The sequence below is a fragment of the Micromys minutus genome (genome assembly GCF_963924665.1).
Source record: "Micromys minutus genome assembly, chromosome: 5".
Classification (NCBI taxonomy): domain Eukaryota; kingdom Metazoa; phylum Chordata; class Mammalia; order Rodentia; family Muridae; genus Micromys; species Micromys minutus.
In genome coordinates, this window is record NC_137974.1 from 52,327,807 (window position 1) to 52,346,964 (window position 19,158).

The 19,158-nt window shown below is 39.7% G+C and overlaps 1 protein-coding gene and 1 pseudogene across 2 annotated transcripts in view; both read right to left on the minus strand.

The window, feature by feature from the left end:
• Positions 1 to 3,605: 3,605 nt before the first annotated feature.
• Positions 3,606 to 19,158, minus strand: part of KCNH8 (potassium voltage-gated channel subfamily H member 8) — a gene marked incomplete at both ends in the record, with an annotated part of 386,577 nt that continues 371,024 nt past the window's right edge. Inside the window, one exon of the mRNA XM_080917518.1 lies at positions 3,606 to 4,295. Within this exon, the coding sequence (XP_080773644.1) occupies positions 3,606 to 4,295 (690 nt within the window). The remainder of the gene's footprint in view (positions 4,296 to 19,158) is intronic.
• Positions 12,177 to 13,408, minus strand: LOC308421054 (ornithine decarboxylase-like; annotated as a pseudogene). The gene has a single exon. The product of its transcript is annotated as an ornithine decarboxylase-like (transcript).

Here is a 19,158-nt window from a genome sequence, read left to right on the forward strand (position 1 = left end):
CAGGGTATGGCTTGGCATTGTTTAGTGTCCTAATATTTCAGGCAGGGGGCTTCTTCTTAAATTGCTTCAGTAATTCTCTCAAACTCTGCAAGTCAGATGTGCAGTCAGCCTCAAGGTTAGATGAATAAGATGAAGTTCAGAGGTGTGGAAAAACTGCCTGAGGTCACAGAGGAAGGACCATCCAGCCTGAGTGTTTTAAGTCAGAGTTCTGAATGCCTACCATCACAAGATCCTCTGAGAAATACCCAATTTGAATTAAAGTTGGAGACTTTGGGTTGAAGTAAGCTTACACACTATGTGGCTATAGACTCATGGCTTTATTACATACTTTAGATGTAGGCCCACTTATATACATATTAGTAAACTGTAAACTTGTACGTTGATAGAGTTTAGACTAATATTTGTTCAGTTTTACTACATGGTGGACTCAGGGAGCTTACCAAGTGATATGTTTCTAAGGCTCTACCTGAAGGCACTGGCTTGGAGCCAGATTTTCAATTCTTAAAGCACTCCAGCCCACAGTTGACCGACCAGAACATTCAGAATAGTACTCTTTTGTCCAATAGCCAACTTATGAGAGGATAATTTGAGCATTAAAGATAATAAGCTATGTTTATAAGTAGCGTTAGTTACCAGAAAATTCCTCTCATATTGAACAAATAAATCTCATGTAACAGCATCCCTCAATATTATTTTATTGTATTATATGTGTGTGTGTGTGTGTGTGTGTTTGTGTGTGTGTGTGTGTGTGTGTGTGTGTGTGTGTACACCCGTGTGTCTGTACACCTGTGTGTGGAGACTGGGATAGGGTAATAGGGTAGGGATCTCAGGGAGCTGGAGACACAGGCAATTGTGATTCACCTGGTGTTGACTATATAATTGAATTTGGAAACTCTGAAAGAGTAGCAAGTGTTCTTAGCAGTTCTTTTTTATTTTTAAAATGTTTTTTTTTTTGAATGTAATTTTTAAGAAAGTGAACTTGATCAAGGGAAAAAAATCTATTTATGTTTCCTATGGATATAATATTTGTTCCTTGGCAATTCGTGGGTGAGAGAATCAAGGTTAGAATCTAAATCTGCTGCAGATGAGAAGGTGGGACCCTCTGCTCATTGCTGGGCAGAGGTCCATAAAGAACCTCACCTATAGTAACATCATTATATGAATCACCCAGATCAAACTACGTCATCCAGTGCTACCTCGGCTGTGGGGAAATCTTGTGTGTCAAGGTGGAGGTGAGCTAGGCTCTGGAGAGGGAGGCACTGAAGGAACCCTGGGATCCCTGCCCTTTTAGAGGCTTCTGCTTGCTCTTATACAGTTGGTCCAGGAGCTGTTTCCTAAGTCACTGAAGTCAACCGTGAGGTCAACGGTGCTGTATAGTAAATTGCCATGTGTTTCCAACCATTTCACTGGCCATCTCATACGCCTGGAGACTGGTCTTATGATGTGTTCACCTACTAAAAACAGAAGCAAGTATTTATTCATTGGTATAGAAAAAAGTTAATTACTTATACGTTTTAAAAAGCAGCAAGGGATGGATGTAATCTGAAGCATCCTAAGTGGTGAGTTGGGTATGTTTTAAAATTTAAAATTATGTGATTTGGAGAATTTAAAAAAAACGCCCAATTATTTATTTTAAAAATAGGAATAATGATGACTAATTATTACTACTGTTTGATGGTTATATAAAATAGCATAGCACACAAAATTTCTAAGCATTTCTTACTACACCTTCAGAACCAAAGAACAGAATGTCAGCATCTATATTTTGCCTTAGCATCAGTCCTTCTGGTTTGCCATTTGGATCTTCATGAATAAACAGCATCAATGGCTTCTCTTTGAGTAGCACTTAAATGATGAAATAGCTTTGAAGAAGAAGGGGGGATGCAAATGAGCTCAGGAAATTTAAACTGTTGCTCTGACTTAAGTTTCTTGCAAACCTAGGGAGAAACTGAAGGTTTGATATACCACATCAGGCTTTGTGTAAGTTGCCTAAAGAATATATCAACCATTGAAATTTTTAAGTGTCCTTTTTGTGTTCTGCTGTTCTAGACATATTTGAAGTATATGAATCACAACCCCAGAATCCTCAGCTTGCTTTAATATTTTTAATGATGTAGTTATGATTTGTGGTGGACATAAAACCAAAATAATTCCAGAATATGAACATATAGGGAAATCAGGAAAGAGGAGGACCTAAATGTTCTTAAACATAATATGCATCTTAAATTAAGGTGTTTATATCATTGCCAAACACAGCATGGGAGCTTGCATGATGGTATGAGTGAAATGCTCGGAACATTCAGGATAATAGCTGTGAGCATCCTAGTCATATAACCTTGAAGAGTTTCTTTCTCTTGCTACACATCCATGGCAGCTATTGTGTAGCTTTCCACCCTGTGAGAAGCTTTAACCTCAAAGGTTCAATGCTTGCCTAAGTTAAACAGGTACCATGGGCAGCCTAGGGGACACAATCCAAACATCTTGGCCTTATGTGGAGATGTAGAACTCTTCTAAAATGATGAATGGTGGTAGGATATATTCATAGTGTTGAATCTAAAGTGGCTCAATATAGGCTGTAATCAAATAATAGACAGAATTTAGGCTCTTAAATCGCAGAATATAATGCTTGAAGAATTGCTCTTGCATAGGCTGCTGGGGTCCACAGCATTGGCTGAGTCAGCAAAGGTGAAGCACTATCTCCATTACCAGGCCAAATCTCATGGAGTTTGCACTGAGTCTGTGTTTTTATTTCAATGACAAAATGTGACCCCACTATCCTTTTGTATCCCAGAAGTGTGAGGGTGCATGTACATTTTTTCTGTTTTGCAAACTGCATGCAGATAAAAGGGGATTCCTTCCAAAACTACAGCCTCTTAATAATAAATAATTTTTGATTTACTATACATAACAGTAGTGTATTTTTGTTAAAACAGCAAGCATTTTTTTTTACCAAAATGAAAAGAAAACATTCATTTCTTTATAAATAGTTTAAGTACTTTAAATACATATTTCATACCAAGGATATAAAAATAGCTTCTTTTTTCGATAAATAGACATTTTCATTTACATGGCAAATAACGTGCGGATAGCTAACCACTGGCCACCAGCTCTATTTGACTGATTGTCTAGGAGATGACATGCAGTGATAATTGTTCCTCTGCCTTCACAAAAAGGAAAATAGATCAGCAGGAGTCATGCACTCCCGAGACCAACAGTGCTATGGATATTGTTCAGGAATGACAATCAGGCACTCAAGAAAAACCTTTGCTGCACTTCACAAAAACCACATATGACAAAACGAATTCCCAAACTCTTTGTCTGGGAATTCTGTCTGCTCAGACCCTCTGGGTCATCGGATAGTTACCAAAGTCTGTCAATCAGACCAGTAAGTTAATACCTGTACAGAAAAGGTTTGATGCTTCTACAATCTAGAAATTGTTTGCTACAGTAGAGAGGTGGCTCTGCCTTTTCCTGGCCCCTTGCCCTCTTTCCTGCAGAATTCCTAACTATGCTCAGGCTCCTCATCTGCTAGAAGCCACAAAGGCGAACTAGAGCTGTCATGCAGCAGTGGGTTTGGCATTGAACACTGCCCTTATGTGCTAATATTATACGTTTATGGCTTTGCTGTCCTTTACATCCACTGTGCTTGTGACAACTTCTACTGGAAAGTTCTCCAAAGGTTCTGTAGAGGCCGACATCATTCCTTCTCGGTCCCAAGAGCCCGGTAAGTTTTCCAAACTGAACGAACTCACAGGTCCATGAGTGATGCTGCCCTCCTCTGACCTACTTGGGAGAACCAGGTGCAAGGATGTTTCTGATGAGGAGCACACAGAGGATGAGAGAGTGGCTGAGATGGACTGCAAAGGTGTCAGTGTGGTATCCGAGTGGGGGGAGATGCACCTTAGGAACTGCAAGTGGCCTTCTTGGATAACCTGACAGTGGGAGGGGGAATAATCCAGGTTTGGAGAATGATGCAGTTCACTGTCTGCTGGGTTTTGCTCATGAGCTTCAGTTCGTTGAAGGCTGCTATTCACCAAGGTGGGATCGACACTCCAGACGTCAGAGGTGGCATTGCCATGGTAAAGATGTCCTCCACCTGCCTGAAAATGTAGGCAAGGCTGGTGAGCACTCCAGCTCACCCTAGTCTGTAAACTTTCTCTGGAAGGACACATTGGGGTGGGATGCAGAGAACAAAATTGTGATGGCTGCTGAGGTGACAAGATGTTTTCCAGAAGTTGCATGATGCTTCTCATATCTTTCCCTAGCTGGGAGACCTCCTGAGTCAACGTTGTGACCTGTGTAGAGAGAGCAGAGCCAACAGCAATCGTCAGAGGCACACAGAGTGGACAGGTTTCAGAGCAGTGAAAACAGAAAGTGAGATTTCTCAATGAAAGGAACACTTCAACTCAGAGCTAGCCATGCTCAAGGTGAGTGAGTAATTTGGGCCTCTAGATGGATTTATATCTTGATCAAAAGCCATACCTATGCTGGAGAGGATGGTGAGATGTTCGGCAGTGACTGAGGTATCACTGTAAAGAATTAAGGAGGCTCCATTGCCTTTGAAACCAATGGTAGCTTCCATTTCCTGAGATTGGAGGGGATGCAGACTGGTACACAGATGTCACCGAGTACTTGGAACAGCAGATTCCATGTACAAAGGACCAGACACACTGAGTTTCTGTTTAGGGTGATAATTGAACAGCAACTTTCTGGCTTAATATATTCTAGCTAAGCGTTTGTGACTATAAGTTCCGACAGACAGAAGCAGGGCATTAATGAAAAAGAGGGTGGTGGGAACACTTACCAAATTTTCTAGAAGGAAAGTTCTTGGAAAAAATGGAAGCTACAAAATGAGGTGCAGAGAACAAGATCTATGACATGGTTAATTAGAGAAAAGACTATGAGTACCTGAGTGTTCTGGGGCTACCAGATAACTAGGAGGACCCTGAACTGTAGTCAGATAGTACTGTGTCTGCTGCATTCATTTTAGAGGTGACTCACTCAGCACTTTTTCAGATTCTCAAAGGTGACACAGTCCATAAACATACAAACAACAGAATGTATCCATTTAAAACAACAATAAAATCTACTGACAAAGTTGTTTTTCTAACATTAGATCTGGATCAAAAAAAAAAAAAAACAAACAAATAAGCAAACAACAAACACCAACAGAGTCTATTAGGAGGTTGAATGTGACTCGAATCTCTATTTTCTGAAGTATTTCTTTCTTAGCACAAGAGAGATTTCATCTTCTCAAATATAATATGTACAAATTTCCACTCTTTGGATTACTTAACACTAAAAAAATGTTGTAGTGATTGGCTATCTCTATTTTAATGAAATCTTGTTAAATTCATCCAATCCACTCTCTGTGAGAGCATCCTGAGGCTAACTCTTTCTTGTAGCCCCAAAAGTAGGTGGGCACAGCTTAAACTTAGGCATTTGGAAAAGTCTAGAAGGAAGTCATTATGTGACCCAGGCTACCAACTCTCAACATGTAGGCCGAAATTGCCGGTGTGGAATTTTCCAGAAACAACCTGATGGTTGTCTGATTTATTTTTAGTAGATCGTCAACTGCTAGAAGCAGAACAGGCCTTCCAAACTCATGATAGAGTGGAAGGGTGTTTCTCCATTTCTGTGTGTGTGGGTCATGCCTTCTCAGTGTCACAGGTCTCCTGCCCACAACATGCTGAACCATCTATGGAGTCCTTAGCTCCACTATCAGCATCTCAAAATAAACTGTGCCACCAAGTGGGATGATTGGAAATACATTTGAATGGCCCTTCCAGTGGGCAAAATGAGCTCATTCCTGAACCAAACTAACCTGAATTGAATAGCTGAGCTCTCAGTAGGGGGTGCTTCCATCTGATCTTTTATTCAGGATTGGATAAAGATAGAGCGTTGAAAGACTGGTTTTTAAATTTTAGGTATATTGAGAATTACAATATCCAGTGAAAGTTTTAACAAATTGATAATGATGCAATATGTTTATGAATTAATTAACCAATAACACTAGGACAGACAGGATTCCATGTGTGAAACAGAACACTGAGCAAACCCTCAAAAAATAAAGAAAAAATATTTTAATTTTATTTCATGTCTATGTGCATGTGCGCACACATTTGTGAGTCTACACATCTGTATCTACAGAAATGTGTTGTCCTCGGAGCCCAGAAGAGGGTGTCACAAGCCCTGGAGCTGGCGTTACAGGTGACCATGAGCCCCAGGCTCTGGATGCTGGGAACTAAACTTTTATCCTTTGCAAGAACAATAAATATGCAGTCTGAACTACCAATTTAGCCCCAAAGTAGTGTTTGTAAGATTATTTACTTCATGAAAGACATCTTTGGTCTAGAATTTGGGCCTTATCTTTTGCTATGTTATCGTGTTTAGAATCTCTATAGAAAGCAGTAACGTAAACCATTGCCTCATGGAAAAGAGTTATTTAGACTGTTAATTAAAGGTCAGGTAAGTAAATAGTGTAATTTCAGAAAACAGTTCCAGATAGATTAAATAGTAAATTTTTTCAAAGCAAACTATATGAACAACAAGAACAAAAGATTTGCTACCGCGTAGACACAATAATTCTGAATAAATGCATTCTAGCTTTCAATGTAATTTTTTCCCCATTTTTAGAGCCACATTCTTGACATGTAACTTATACAGTACATCACTACAACTTTGAGGCCATGAACTCTGAATGGAAATTTACAGCCACAATTGGCTCCAGGAATATCAACACATATTAACTCTTCCAGAAGGCAAATTACTGTCTTAGTTGGAACTAAAAACAACATAGACATCAAGAAAATAGAGCTTTCAGATGATGTGACAGAAGATTCCATTATGGTGTTCCTAACGACACGCCCAGCACCCTATTAAAATTCCTTGGGAAAATTAATTCCCTTTAAGGTAAAAGAAAGACAACATCCCTTGAAGGCAGAGAGCATGGAGACTCTGATGGGGATAGGTTTGATTGCAGTGGTGTGTGCTGGTTCCTGCTGGGTTTGTTGACAGAGTCTATTCTAAGATAGGACAGACGCTAGTCTTGATCAAGAAGAAGAAACAAAGTTTACTTTTGAGGGTGGCATGTTCAAGCTGCCATGTGGTGAAAAGATTAAATAGAATTGCCAGTAAAAACTGTTGAGACCACTTTCTGTCTAGGACTCTCCAGGTTACAGAAGTTCTGTCTTTACCATAAAACTTAGCACCAGAGCATTGTGAAGTGAAACAGTACATCCAAACAGAATCATCCTGACCGAACAAAAGCAAGCTTTCCTCTTACCCCAACAGCAACCTAAAATCCTCTCGTGTTTTTGCCATTCATATTAGAAAAGAAAATTCTTTCTCTCCCTTGATATTACAATCTTCCCAAGCCCCACTTCATTTTTTTAAATACTTTGTACATGGGGAGGCTATGCTGATGTGGACTTCTGATTCAAGGTGCAGAGAATAGATAACAGGAACATTACTTGATATGTGTTCTCCACTTGTATATTAGTTTTCATCCATCCACTTTCTCTTCCTCCCTTTTCCTTGTTGTTTCTTCTTTCTCCTTCTATGAATAAAAACCCAGCAGCCAAACCAGCTCACCACCTCCATTTACACAGCCAAATGCTTACACCCACCATGTCCTCTTGCCCCCAAGTCCTATTAAAAAGTGGGTAGTAAGAAAACCAGTATCTGCTACAAAGTAACTCAGCTCTCTCTTGCAGACACTAAAGCATCCAAAGACTCCCTTCTTTTTGTGCCAGAATTATGCATGTGCTCTGAATGTCTTATCAGAGTCCCCCAACATTTAAATCTAGGAGATTTTGAAACCTGAAATTTATTATTTAAGAAGTCTATCTGTGGGACTGATTCCTTTTTTCTCCAATAATAGCAGACACTGTCATACACTATATTGTGGCTTTTTGTGTAAACAGAATTTTTTTGTTTTGTTTTGGTGTGTTTATGGCATGTGTTTCGGGAACAGAAACACAAGTCAAAATTCACCCTTAGCAATGTTTCCATATCCTGTGAAATAGTTCTTATCACGTATATCTAGTCTTCCTGAGTCCTGCCAATCACTAAGACCTGTGAATTCTGAAACTTTATTTGGTAGGCAGAGGGGAAAAAAGCCATGATTTTCATTTGTATGTGTTAGGGAGGAGATGGAAGTGCATCTGGTGATGTAATCTTCTTAGTGCACAGTTCTTGACCTGTCTCTGATTTTGCCAAATGTGCATATTTTCCTGCTAGACCAATTTTATTAAATCCAGGGCTACTGATTGCACCAAATGTCTCTGCCCTACCCAACCCCATTTTATGATTCAGGTAATTAAATGATGGTTTCCCAAATTCTTTGTCATGTTGTATATTTGTCATGAGATTTAGATAAGTTCAACCAAACTCCACCATCAGGCAAGGTAATGAAGATAATTGACCCCATTTCACCCATGCATTTGTTGCTTTATAAAAAAAGTCCCAAACAAATGACAGTCTTGTGTTTGTCAGTTAGGACGACAGTTATACTTGGAACTTACAGACACTTCTTTCGGATGAGGGGACCATTCTTCTAACTACGAAGGCTTGTACATCTAGTAGGTAAGAATATGTCATATGCTCTGACTGTCTCATCAGAGTCTCCAAGTTAGAATCAGTAGCTAGAGAGACAAAGTTGGCCTGTTCTAGGTCACATAGAAATTGTACCTAGAACTTTCCTTTGATAGTTACATATGGTACGTATAACTTAGCAGAAGCACCATGAGCCACGCATTTCCAGTACCAAACAACCAGTGGCCTTTTTCAAAATGGCCACTTCAATGGCTTCATTAAATTTCTGTAAGTACTGGCTTTTGCATATAAGCTCATTGGTTTAGCTATATCATAGACATTCATTATTTATAAACCCTCTGATTTTTTTTTAAGGCCAAGTATGATTAGTGTCTGGATTTGTTGACACTGACTGAGAGATCCTTATGTTACTGGAAAACATTAAGCACACTCTCTCCTTTCTGACTTTTGGTTGCACACAACATGCACACCTGTAGATTTATGTTAAGGCATGACATAATTAGACAATATGAGGTGGGTGGAGAAAAGGTAGAAAAAAGGAAGAGGAAGAGAGATAGAGAAAAAATCAAGATGCAGTCAGTGAAAGAAGACTTAAAGTCTGGTGGCTGTAATCAGACATAGGTAGATATAAATATTTAAGAAAATAGTGCAGGTCTTTATTTCATATATAAAGGCAGTTTGAAATCTTAATGTGCAGAGGTTTTGTGAATTGAGTTACCAGGCTTTGAAGTGATGTTTGTGACTGGCAGTGGAGAAAAGAAGATGCCTGGGGGGTAGGCAATTCCACCAGGGACTGAGGCAGTAGGGCAGGTGTAGTTTCCACTGCCTGGGAAAGGAATCCTGTGGAAAAGGAATAATTTGGACCAAGTGACAGAGTACCTGTGCACGGCTCCATACTAGAAGCGGTGTCTGCAGAGTGATACCGCAGGGCCGATAAAATGTTAAACATATTTTTTTAATGATTACTGCCACAGACACCATCATGAACCCAGAAGGAAGCCACCCTGGGGCACTCAGTCTATAGAAACAGAGAAGTCCTGGGACTACACTTTTAGCAAGCAAGCTCCCGACTTACCATTTCCACTTAAACTTTGCAGAGTCAGGGAATTAGGTGTCTCCAACTCCTATTTAAGACATTTTTTTATAAAACTTTCAAAACTGTACACTGTTATGGATTGCCTTGATGCTCTTTGTATTTTGATGCTAATCCTGAACTCCCCTTCCCAAGCGGATCAGCACTGAAGTGATTCAATGGTCTGAAGTTCTCTTCCTTAGTGGGGTCTTTGTGTGCTTTAGGAATAAGCGTAATTGTGTCTTTAAAGAATGAATTGGATAGTGTTTTTTCTGTTTCTATTTAGTGAATAGCTTGGAGAGCATTGGTATTAGGTTTTCTATGAAGGTCTGATAGAATTCTGCACTGGACAAATTTAGTCCTGGTTGGGAGGCTTTGGACAACTGCTTCTATTTCTTGAGGTGTAATGGAACTGTTTAGATGGTTTATCTGATCCTGATTTAACTTTGGTAACTGCTGTCTGTCTAGAAAATAGAACATTTTATCCAGATTTTCCAGTTTTGTTGAGTATAGGTTTTTGTAGTAGGATCCAATGATTTCTTGAATTTCCTGTTTTTGTTGTTTTGTCTCCCCATTTATGTCTCCCCATATATCATATGTGGATATGCTCTCTGCAGCCTCTAGTTAGTCTGGTTAGTGGTTATCAATCTTGTTGATTTTCTCAAAGAACCAGCTTCTGGTTTTGGTGATTCTTTGTGTACCTCTTTTTGTTTCTACTTGGTTGATTTTAGCTCTGAGTTGGATTATTTCTTGTGATCTACTCCTCTTTGGTGTATCTGCTTTTTTTTTTTGTTCTAGAGCTTTCAGCTGTGCTGTCAAGCTGTTAATGTATGATCTCTCCAGCTTCTTTTTGGACACAATCAGAGCTATGAGTTTTCTTCTTAGCAGTGTTTTCATTGTATCCCCTAAGTTTGGGTATGTTGTGCCTTAATTTTTGTTAAATTCTAAATAATTTTTAATTTCTTTCTTTATTTCTTCCTTGACCAAATTATCATTCAGTAGAGCATTGTCAGTTTTCATGTGTTTGTGGGCTTTTTGTTGTTATTGAAAACCAGCCTTAGTCCATGGTGATCTGATAGGATGTAGGGGAGTATTTCCATCTACTTGTATATGTTGAGAACTATTTTATGACTGACTATGTGGTCAGTTTTAGACAAACTGTGGTGAGGTGCTGAGAAGAAGGTATGTTCTTTTGCTCTATAGATGTCTGTTAAATCTATTTAGTTCATAAATTGTTATTTTTCACTGTGTCTCTATTCAGTTTCTGCTTCCTTGATCTGTCCATTGATGAAAGTGTGGTGTTGAAGTCTCCCACTATTATTTGTGTAGGGTAATATATGCTTTGAGCTTTAGTAGAGTTTCTTTTATGAATGTGGATGCTCTTGTACTTGGAGCCTACATTTTCAGGATTGAGAGTTCATCTTCATAGATTTTTCCTTTGATGAGTAAAACATGTCTTTCCTTATCTTTTTAAATAACTTTTGGTCAAAAGTTTATTTTATTCAATATTAGAATGGCTACACCAGCTTCTTTCTTCAGACCATTTGTTTGGAAAGCTTTTATTTTCCCCAGCCATTTACTCTGAGGTAGTGTCTGTCTTTGTCGCTGACCTGAGATTAGTTTACTGTTTGCATCCAGTCTGATAGTCTATGTTTTCTTATTGAGGAATTGAGTCCATTAATGTTAAGAGATATTAAGGAATATTGATAGTTGTTTCCTGTTATTTTTGTGGTTAGAGGTAGAATTATGTTTGTATGGTTTTCTTCTTTTGGGTTTGTTGCAAGAAGATTATTTTCTTGCTTTATCTAGGATGTAGTTTCCCTCATTGTGTCAGAGTTTTCTATGTACTATCCTTTGTAGAGCTGAGTTTTTGGACAGATATTGTATAAATTTGGTTTTGTCCTGAAATATCTTACTTTCTTCATCAATGGTAATTGAGAGTTTTTCTGGATATAGTAATTTTGGGCTGGCATTTGTGTTTTTTTTTAGGGTCTGTGTGATGTCTGCCCAGGATCTTCTAGCTTTTGTGGTCTCTGTTGAGAAGTCGGGTGTAATTTTGATTGGTCTGTCTTTTTAAATTATTATTATTTCATGATACTTTATTTTCAAATGGGTCACAGCATAAGCTTTTGGCCCATTCTGCTAATATACAAGCTACAAATGCTCGCTCAGCAGCGGGGGAGCACTCCTTAGTATCATTTCTGAAAAATGAATAAAAATCTATATAAAATATTCAAAGTTTCCATTGGAACACAATAAGTGTGACCCGCCATCTGCTACCCTTCCATACTGCATTGGTGCCAACCTTACTCTTAGAAAGACATTCTAAACTAGCAGTAATTTAGTTAAATGGTCCCCCCAAATACCTTAATTCAAGCTAAACTTGCAGGTAAGAGCTACAAGAATGGCATCTGTGCATTGAAACTAGCAGAAGTACAAGCTATTGTCCATCCCAGTTTCCTGGGCACAAGACATGGGCAGAATGCTCTTCCACTTCTGGCAGAAATGCTTGGCTCTGTACCTGCTTCAGGCTTTGTCATATTGGCTGTTACATTACATAGTAGATGTTTGGCCTCTGGAACCCATTGAAAGGAGAAGAAGCAGCAGCAACAGTGTGTGCACCATGTTCTCAAAATGCATTCAAACATCCACATGCATTTGTCAGGGTACAGTGCTCAATGATACAATCAAGGCCATCGCATGTTGGTCCCCAGATGCTGGATGAGTAGTACTTCTCATCTGGCTTGGGTATCTTCTGCATCAGGGACTTCACATGTGCTTGATCATAAAGAATGCACTTAAATGATACATACACTCCATCATTCACATAATACATGAATGTTTGCTTGTTTGACTCATCTTCATCATCAGTGCCAGGCTGCTCCTTACACATGGTTCTTTTGCCAGTGATACTCACTGCAAGTGTGAAAGCTGACGCAACATAGTATCTGCCTGGCTCAGCAATGATTCTCACTTCAGAGTCCGGTGGGACGTACTTGTCCAGAGCTGGGTTTATTACACTGGTGATCTCTTCAAGTTTAAGTTTTGTATCTTCAGATTCAGGAAAGCCAGTACCAATATCAAGCACATACATACTGAAACCAACTGCTGTTCCCTTGCCAAAGACACAGTGGGCATCTGATACTGCCTGCACAAAGGTCTCGGGGTCAGTACATCCATTGCCTACATGGAAGCTGACACCAGTGATGTCAATATTTAGCTCCTTTGCCCTTTCCAAAAGAAGCCTGCTAGTCTTGAGTGTGGCACCAAATTTAACACTGAGGCAGCACACTGCTTTGGAATCATCAGTTGCAATCCACAAAGCCAACTTTGCCTTAGGATGTGCTCTGCCAACGTCCATCAATTCAATCTCACTGTCAAAAGTGATCATCTGAACTGCATTACTGGCAGTAATCTTGATCTGAGACACTTGTTTACAAGGATTTGCACACATAATCCTCTCTGGGGGCACCACAAGGCCCTGCATCAACTCTATTTCAGTCTTACTTGCACAGTCAAGTCCTGTCCCAATGGCTGCTAGGTGTTGCTAACTATGGCTCTGTTGCCACTACACTTGACTTCATAAGAGGGTATAACTGGGAGAAGAACTATTAGCTACCTCAGATGCTTATTTAGAATGTCTCCAAGGCCCAAAGCATAGAAAGCATTCTTATCATCAGAGGAAGAAACTTCATTGATTTTTGGTTCCAGAATGTCCTTAGCAGTAAAGCCTTCATCAAGGATATGGCAGCCAAACTCTTCCTTAGTAAAGCTGTTCATGATTCCTGATGTGCCTACAGAAAACTTGGATATAGAATTAAATTATTGCCAGTTTTCATAAGTATAAGTTATCTATGAACTCTGAATGTTGTTTCCTTGGAGTGGTGCAAACACTCAAAGTATGGAGACATGGCCAGACCCATGGAGAAGCTGCCACCTCCAAACGCCAAAGACTTCCTGGCTGTCTACTCATCATCCCGTCAGTTGCCTTTTCTGCCTTCATATGTTATATATTGTCTTTTTCCCTTACTGCTTTTAGTATTCTTTCTTTGTTTAGAACATTTGGTGTTTTGACTATTATGTGTCAGGAGAAATTTCTTTTCTGATCCAATCTATTTGGAGTTCTGTGGGCTTCTTGTATGTTCATGGTCAACACTTTCTTTAGGTTAGGGAAGTTTTCTTCTATAATTTTGTTGAAGACATTTAGTGGGCCTTTTAGTTTGGAGTCTTTTCTCTCTTCTACACCTGCTATCCTTAGGAATGATCTTCTCATTATATCCTGGATCTCCTGGATGTTTTGGGTTAGGAGCTCTTTGAGCTTTGCATTTTCTCTGACTGTTCTGACGTTTTCTATGTTATCTTCTGCCTCTGAGATTCTCTCCTCCATCTCTTGTATTTTGGTGATGCTTGTATCTATGACTCCCAATCTCTTTCCTAGGTTTTCTATCTCCAATATTGTTGCCTTTTGTGATTTCGTTATTGTTTCTATTTCTGTTTTCAATTTCTTGTCCTGTTGGGTTGTGTTTTTCTGTATCTCTTTAAGTGATTTTTTGGTTTTCTCTTTAAGGGCTTCTTGTTTAGGTTTGTTCTGTATTTCTTTAAGGGAGTTATTTATGTGCTTCTCGAGGCTTTCCATCATCAACATGAGATATGATTTTAAGTCCAAATCTTGGTTTTTTTCTGGTGTTTTGGAATATCCACTACTTACTGTGGCAGGAGAACTGGGTTCTGATGTTACCAGGTTGTCTTAGTTTCTGTTGCTTAGGATTGTGAACTTGCCTTTTGCCACCTTGTTATCTGTAATGCAAGATGATCATGTTGTCTCTGACTGGAATTTGTCTCTTCTGTGGGTCTGTTGGCCTGTAGACTTGTGAGAGAGATTGCTCCTGGGAGTTCTGCTCTCTGTGGGCAGGCTGTGAGTCCTGATAGTGGTGGGCCGGCTTTGACTCTGGGCACAGATGGAGGCCAGAACCATATTTACATTTCAAATGTTATCTCCCTATCCTATTTCCTCTCCCTTGCTTTTATGAGAATGCTCCCCCTCCCAACCATGCACTTGACCATTCTGCCATTCCTCTACACTGGGGAATCAAGTCTTGACAAAAAGCCTCTTCTCTTATTGATATCAGACAGTGCTATCCTCTGCTACATATGCAACTAGAGCCATGGGTCCTTCCATGTGTACTATTTGGTTGGTGGTTTAGTCCCTGGGAGCCCTGGGAGGTCTGGTTGGTTGATATTGTTGTTCTTCCTATGGGACTGCAAACTCCTTCAGTTCCTTTAGTCCTTCCCCTAGCTCCTCCACTGGGGTTCCTGTGCTCAGTCCAATGGTTGGGTATGAATATCTGCCTCTGTATGGAACCAGTATCTAGTTCTCATACTTTAAAAGGCTACTATAATTCACAGATAGTGTTTGAACTCCCTATATAGTTTTAAGTTCACACATGGTCTCTTATTGCAGATTTTATTACCCTCTAATAGAAGAACAGGATAAAAATAGAAAAGAAAATCTCCTTGTTGAAGTAACAGAAAATGGACCTAACCACTCATTCCCTCTAGAACAGCTTTGACTTTCAGCAGAGTTTATGTACTGAGCTCACTATATTGAAGAAGTTTTCCTTTAAACCTTTGCAAGAATGTCTTTCTGGGTCAGCCAGAATTGAGAAACTACAGCAAATGTACCATTTACCCATAAACCTCTTCAGAAATGGAGTGTTTGACTCTCTATTCATGGCCCCTGAGGTCTCTTTTCATTGTTATTGTCAAACACTGTTAGAGTCACAGATTTCCACCACTATAAAGCATGGGCACTGTATATAAAGCAGGCTGATATTGGTGCCTGCTCCATAGTTTGAAAACTCTCTTAAGTGTGCTAAGAATGTAGGCTAATATCAATGTTATATATTTTCTGAATTTTAAAATGTATTTAAGTATTTAATCATGAAAATTGTGAAATGTATACAACAGGGAACGATTGCATATATATGAATTATATACATAAATAATTTATTATATTGTATTTTTATGTGTACATGCATGTATACGTGTGTATTTATATGTGTGTTCCCAAGTACACATGCATGTATCTAAAGAAGGTAGGAGATCGCATCAAGCCCCCTGGAGGTACAGTTACAGAAGGCTATGAGCTGCCTGACATGAGTGCTGGAAATTCAAGTCAGGTCCTGTGGAAGGTTATAAGTGTTCTTAACCACTGGCATTGCTCCAGACCCTTATGTGAAATTTTTGAGCAGATATCAGAATTGAGATCCATCAGTACTGTAAAGTGCAATCAGTGCTTGCAGCATTTATCTCAGTCTCAGTCATAGTGTTGTTTGGCATTTCACTAATAAACTTCAGAGCCAGACAGTAGATTCCACCTATATGTTTCATGCTTGATAGTGACTGGAAAAAGTATAAAGTAAAAATAAAGCAATCGACTGATTCCATCGACTGAAAGTAGGATATACACAAAGCACAACATTAAGCTTTAACTTGATTGGGTATTTTTTTTTCTATGTGTACAATATGGTTTTGTAGGAGGTGCGGAGAAAACATACATGTAGATGTAGGAGACTGTAAGGAGAAGCTACACATTCTGAAGTCACTTCTCTTTGGCTTTTAATCTACTACACATAGGGTCAAAGCAATATAAATAAAATTGTTTATAAAGAATAAATTTGTTTGTGTCTTGCTTTGCTTAAGCTAGAATTTTGAGAAAATCAGACATTTTATTCCAAGAAATATCTAATACTTAGAAGATGATTAGACTACTCATAATTTTATCTTAGCCTCCTTACTTCAATGAATATTTATGAATGTTTCGCAGTAGAATAATAACAGATGTATCACATTGTAAGGCTCCTTTGTTTTGCAAATGGATCTCTGTTTCCACAGACTGCTGGACCACATTGTCAAAGGAAAATTGTACCTGAGCTGGACAAGTGTCCACACTCAGAAGAGACAAGATTCCTTTCTCAAGGACAGTAACTTAATCAAGACTCAGTTAAGAAACAGACCAACCACTTCTGAGAATTCTAAACTGCTTGTGTCAAATGAGAATGGAAGGTATTCCAGTGAAAGTATGGGTGATTTGAGGCTGGGTAATATTTGAAGAGAAACAGCACAAAGGAAGGTTAATGTGCAGATTGCCAAAAATAAAGCTGTTTTTTCCCCCTGTTCAGAAAAACATATTGGTCACCTCTCCTCTGGACATAGGCCACCCCAGTGCACTAAACAAATAAACCTTTTGCTTTTGCATTGATTCCCGATCCCTTGGCTCATTCATGGGAGCCTCAAATATATAACACTCAATTTGGGTCTTACATTTGGTGCATTGGCTGGGAAACAATGAGACTCCCTGTAGGGACATGAGAGACTGGTGAACGGAGGACACAGGAGGCTTCAACAGGTCTCAAGATAAGGTACCTCACAGTTATCTTGTCTAGTCTGAATGTCTGTCTTTCTTTTGTTCTTGTTTTTGGTTTGCTTCAGCGTGTCTGTAAGTCATGACCATGGGGAGTATGAAGGATGCTTTAGGCCCCATTTGGAACCTTTTTGACTCTGACTAGCGGGAACTGGGGAGTTGTCTGACTCCATGTCAGCATTTGCTGGCAGGGCAGCCTGTTTAACTGTTTTCTGTGCCTATGCTAGGGGCAATGTTTATATATTTGATTGTCTTAATCTATGATGGTTGCAAGTATCAACAAGATCTGACTGAGTCTTGTTTTGTACCCTTGGCAGGGTGAACTGTCTATGTGTTGTTTGTTTGTGTCCTTCTGTTCATTTTCAGCTTGTTTGTGAACATCTGTGAATCCTGTCACCAATCAATCTGGTGGCCAGTAAGTGGTGGGAAGACATGCCTTAGTGTTGGGGCCATGGAGAATCTGGAGAACGCTTCAGATTCTATGGGAATTCTAGTGTCAGTTTTGGAGGATCCAGATTGTGAGAACCACACCACAGTCAGTTTTAACAGTGACCTGTGGCATTCGTGGCAAGGATGCCTAGGATTGTGAGAACTGCACCCCTTTGTTTCAGTTTCTGTTGTGTCTGTGTGGACTTGGGTATTTGTGGCAGGAATGCCCAGGACTTTTGTTTCTGGTGTGTGTGTGTGTGTGTGTGTGTGTGTGTGTGTGTGTGTGTGTGTGTGTGTATGTGTGTATGTGTAGAATAGGACTGGCGTTAATTTTAGACATGAGACAAAGCACTTCTACCCCTTTAAGTTTAAGCTTAGATAACTGAAGTGATGTTAAGAAGAGGAACGTTTTTAATCCAGGGGCAGGCGGATATCCAGATTAAAGTCCTTACATCCTAGTCTCAGAGAATCTGGTGTTGGATCCTCCTCCATGGGTTCAGCACATTTTGCCTTTTCCTTCAACCAAGATCCTCACTTTACAAGACCCCACACCATCTAAGAAAGAGATTCTATAGGTCTCTTCCTTCGGTGACCTCTTTCTCCTAGATCCCCCTTTTTTCTGATAATAATAAGTGACTCACTGACCTTTTAGATTCTGTTTTCTTCACCTATCAACCTAACTAAGACGATTGACAACACCTTTTTCAGATTCTCTTTACCAACCCATTATTCTAGAAGCCAGAAAAAAATGTCCCCAGGGCAAATAGAAGTCCCACTCAGAACCTTCCCTCTTTGAAAACCAGACTGGACTACAACTCTCCTGAAAGTAGGGAGCACCTGAAAGTCTTATCACCAGGCTCCTTGGGGGTTTCAGGATGACCCACCAATTTGACAAAGATGCATGAGGTTAGGCAGGGACCAGAAAAGTGACTATGCCTTCAATAGTCCAGTAGCAGTGTCAGGAAAAAAAGCTTCAGTGGCTAGAGAGACAATGAGATAAATTATTATGGGATTTAGTGCAGGATTTTAGAAAGTTTATCATAACAGGGAGACAGAAGAGGAGAAGGAGCAAGAAACGAAAAAGGAAGAAGATGAGAGAGAGAAGGAGAATAGGCAGCAAAGGAACTTACAGAGGTTCCTGGCCACAGTAGTGAGGGACAGAAAATTAAGAACCAAGTCTGGCACTAAGAATGAGCCTCTCAACAAGGATCAATGTGCTTACTATAAAGAAAAAGGACACTGGGTCAGAGATTGTCTCAACAAGGAGAAAAGGGGACCCCTACAAGGGAATGCTCAGACCCATGGTCCCGAAGTTTTGACTATACAAGAAGAGAGCAACTAGGAGGGACAAGGTTTGGACCCTCTCCCTGAGTCCAGGGTAACCTTGAAAGTCAAAGATAAACCTATCCTCTGCCCTGCTATGAACTGAGGGACCCATGTCAAAAATAAAGTCGTGGGTTTCAGGAGCTACCGTACCAAACAATATTCATGGACTACCTGAAGATCTATGGATCTTGGAGTGGGCTGGGTATCCCATTCATTCATAGTAATGCCAGACTGTCCCTGTTCCTTGTTGGGGGAGAGACTTCTTGACTAAGATGGGGGCACAAATACACTTTCACTCTGATGGCCCACAGGTTAGAGGGCCAAAAGGTGCAGATCGCAACCATCTTGTTAG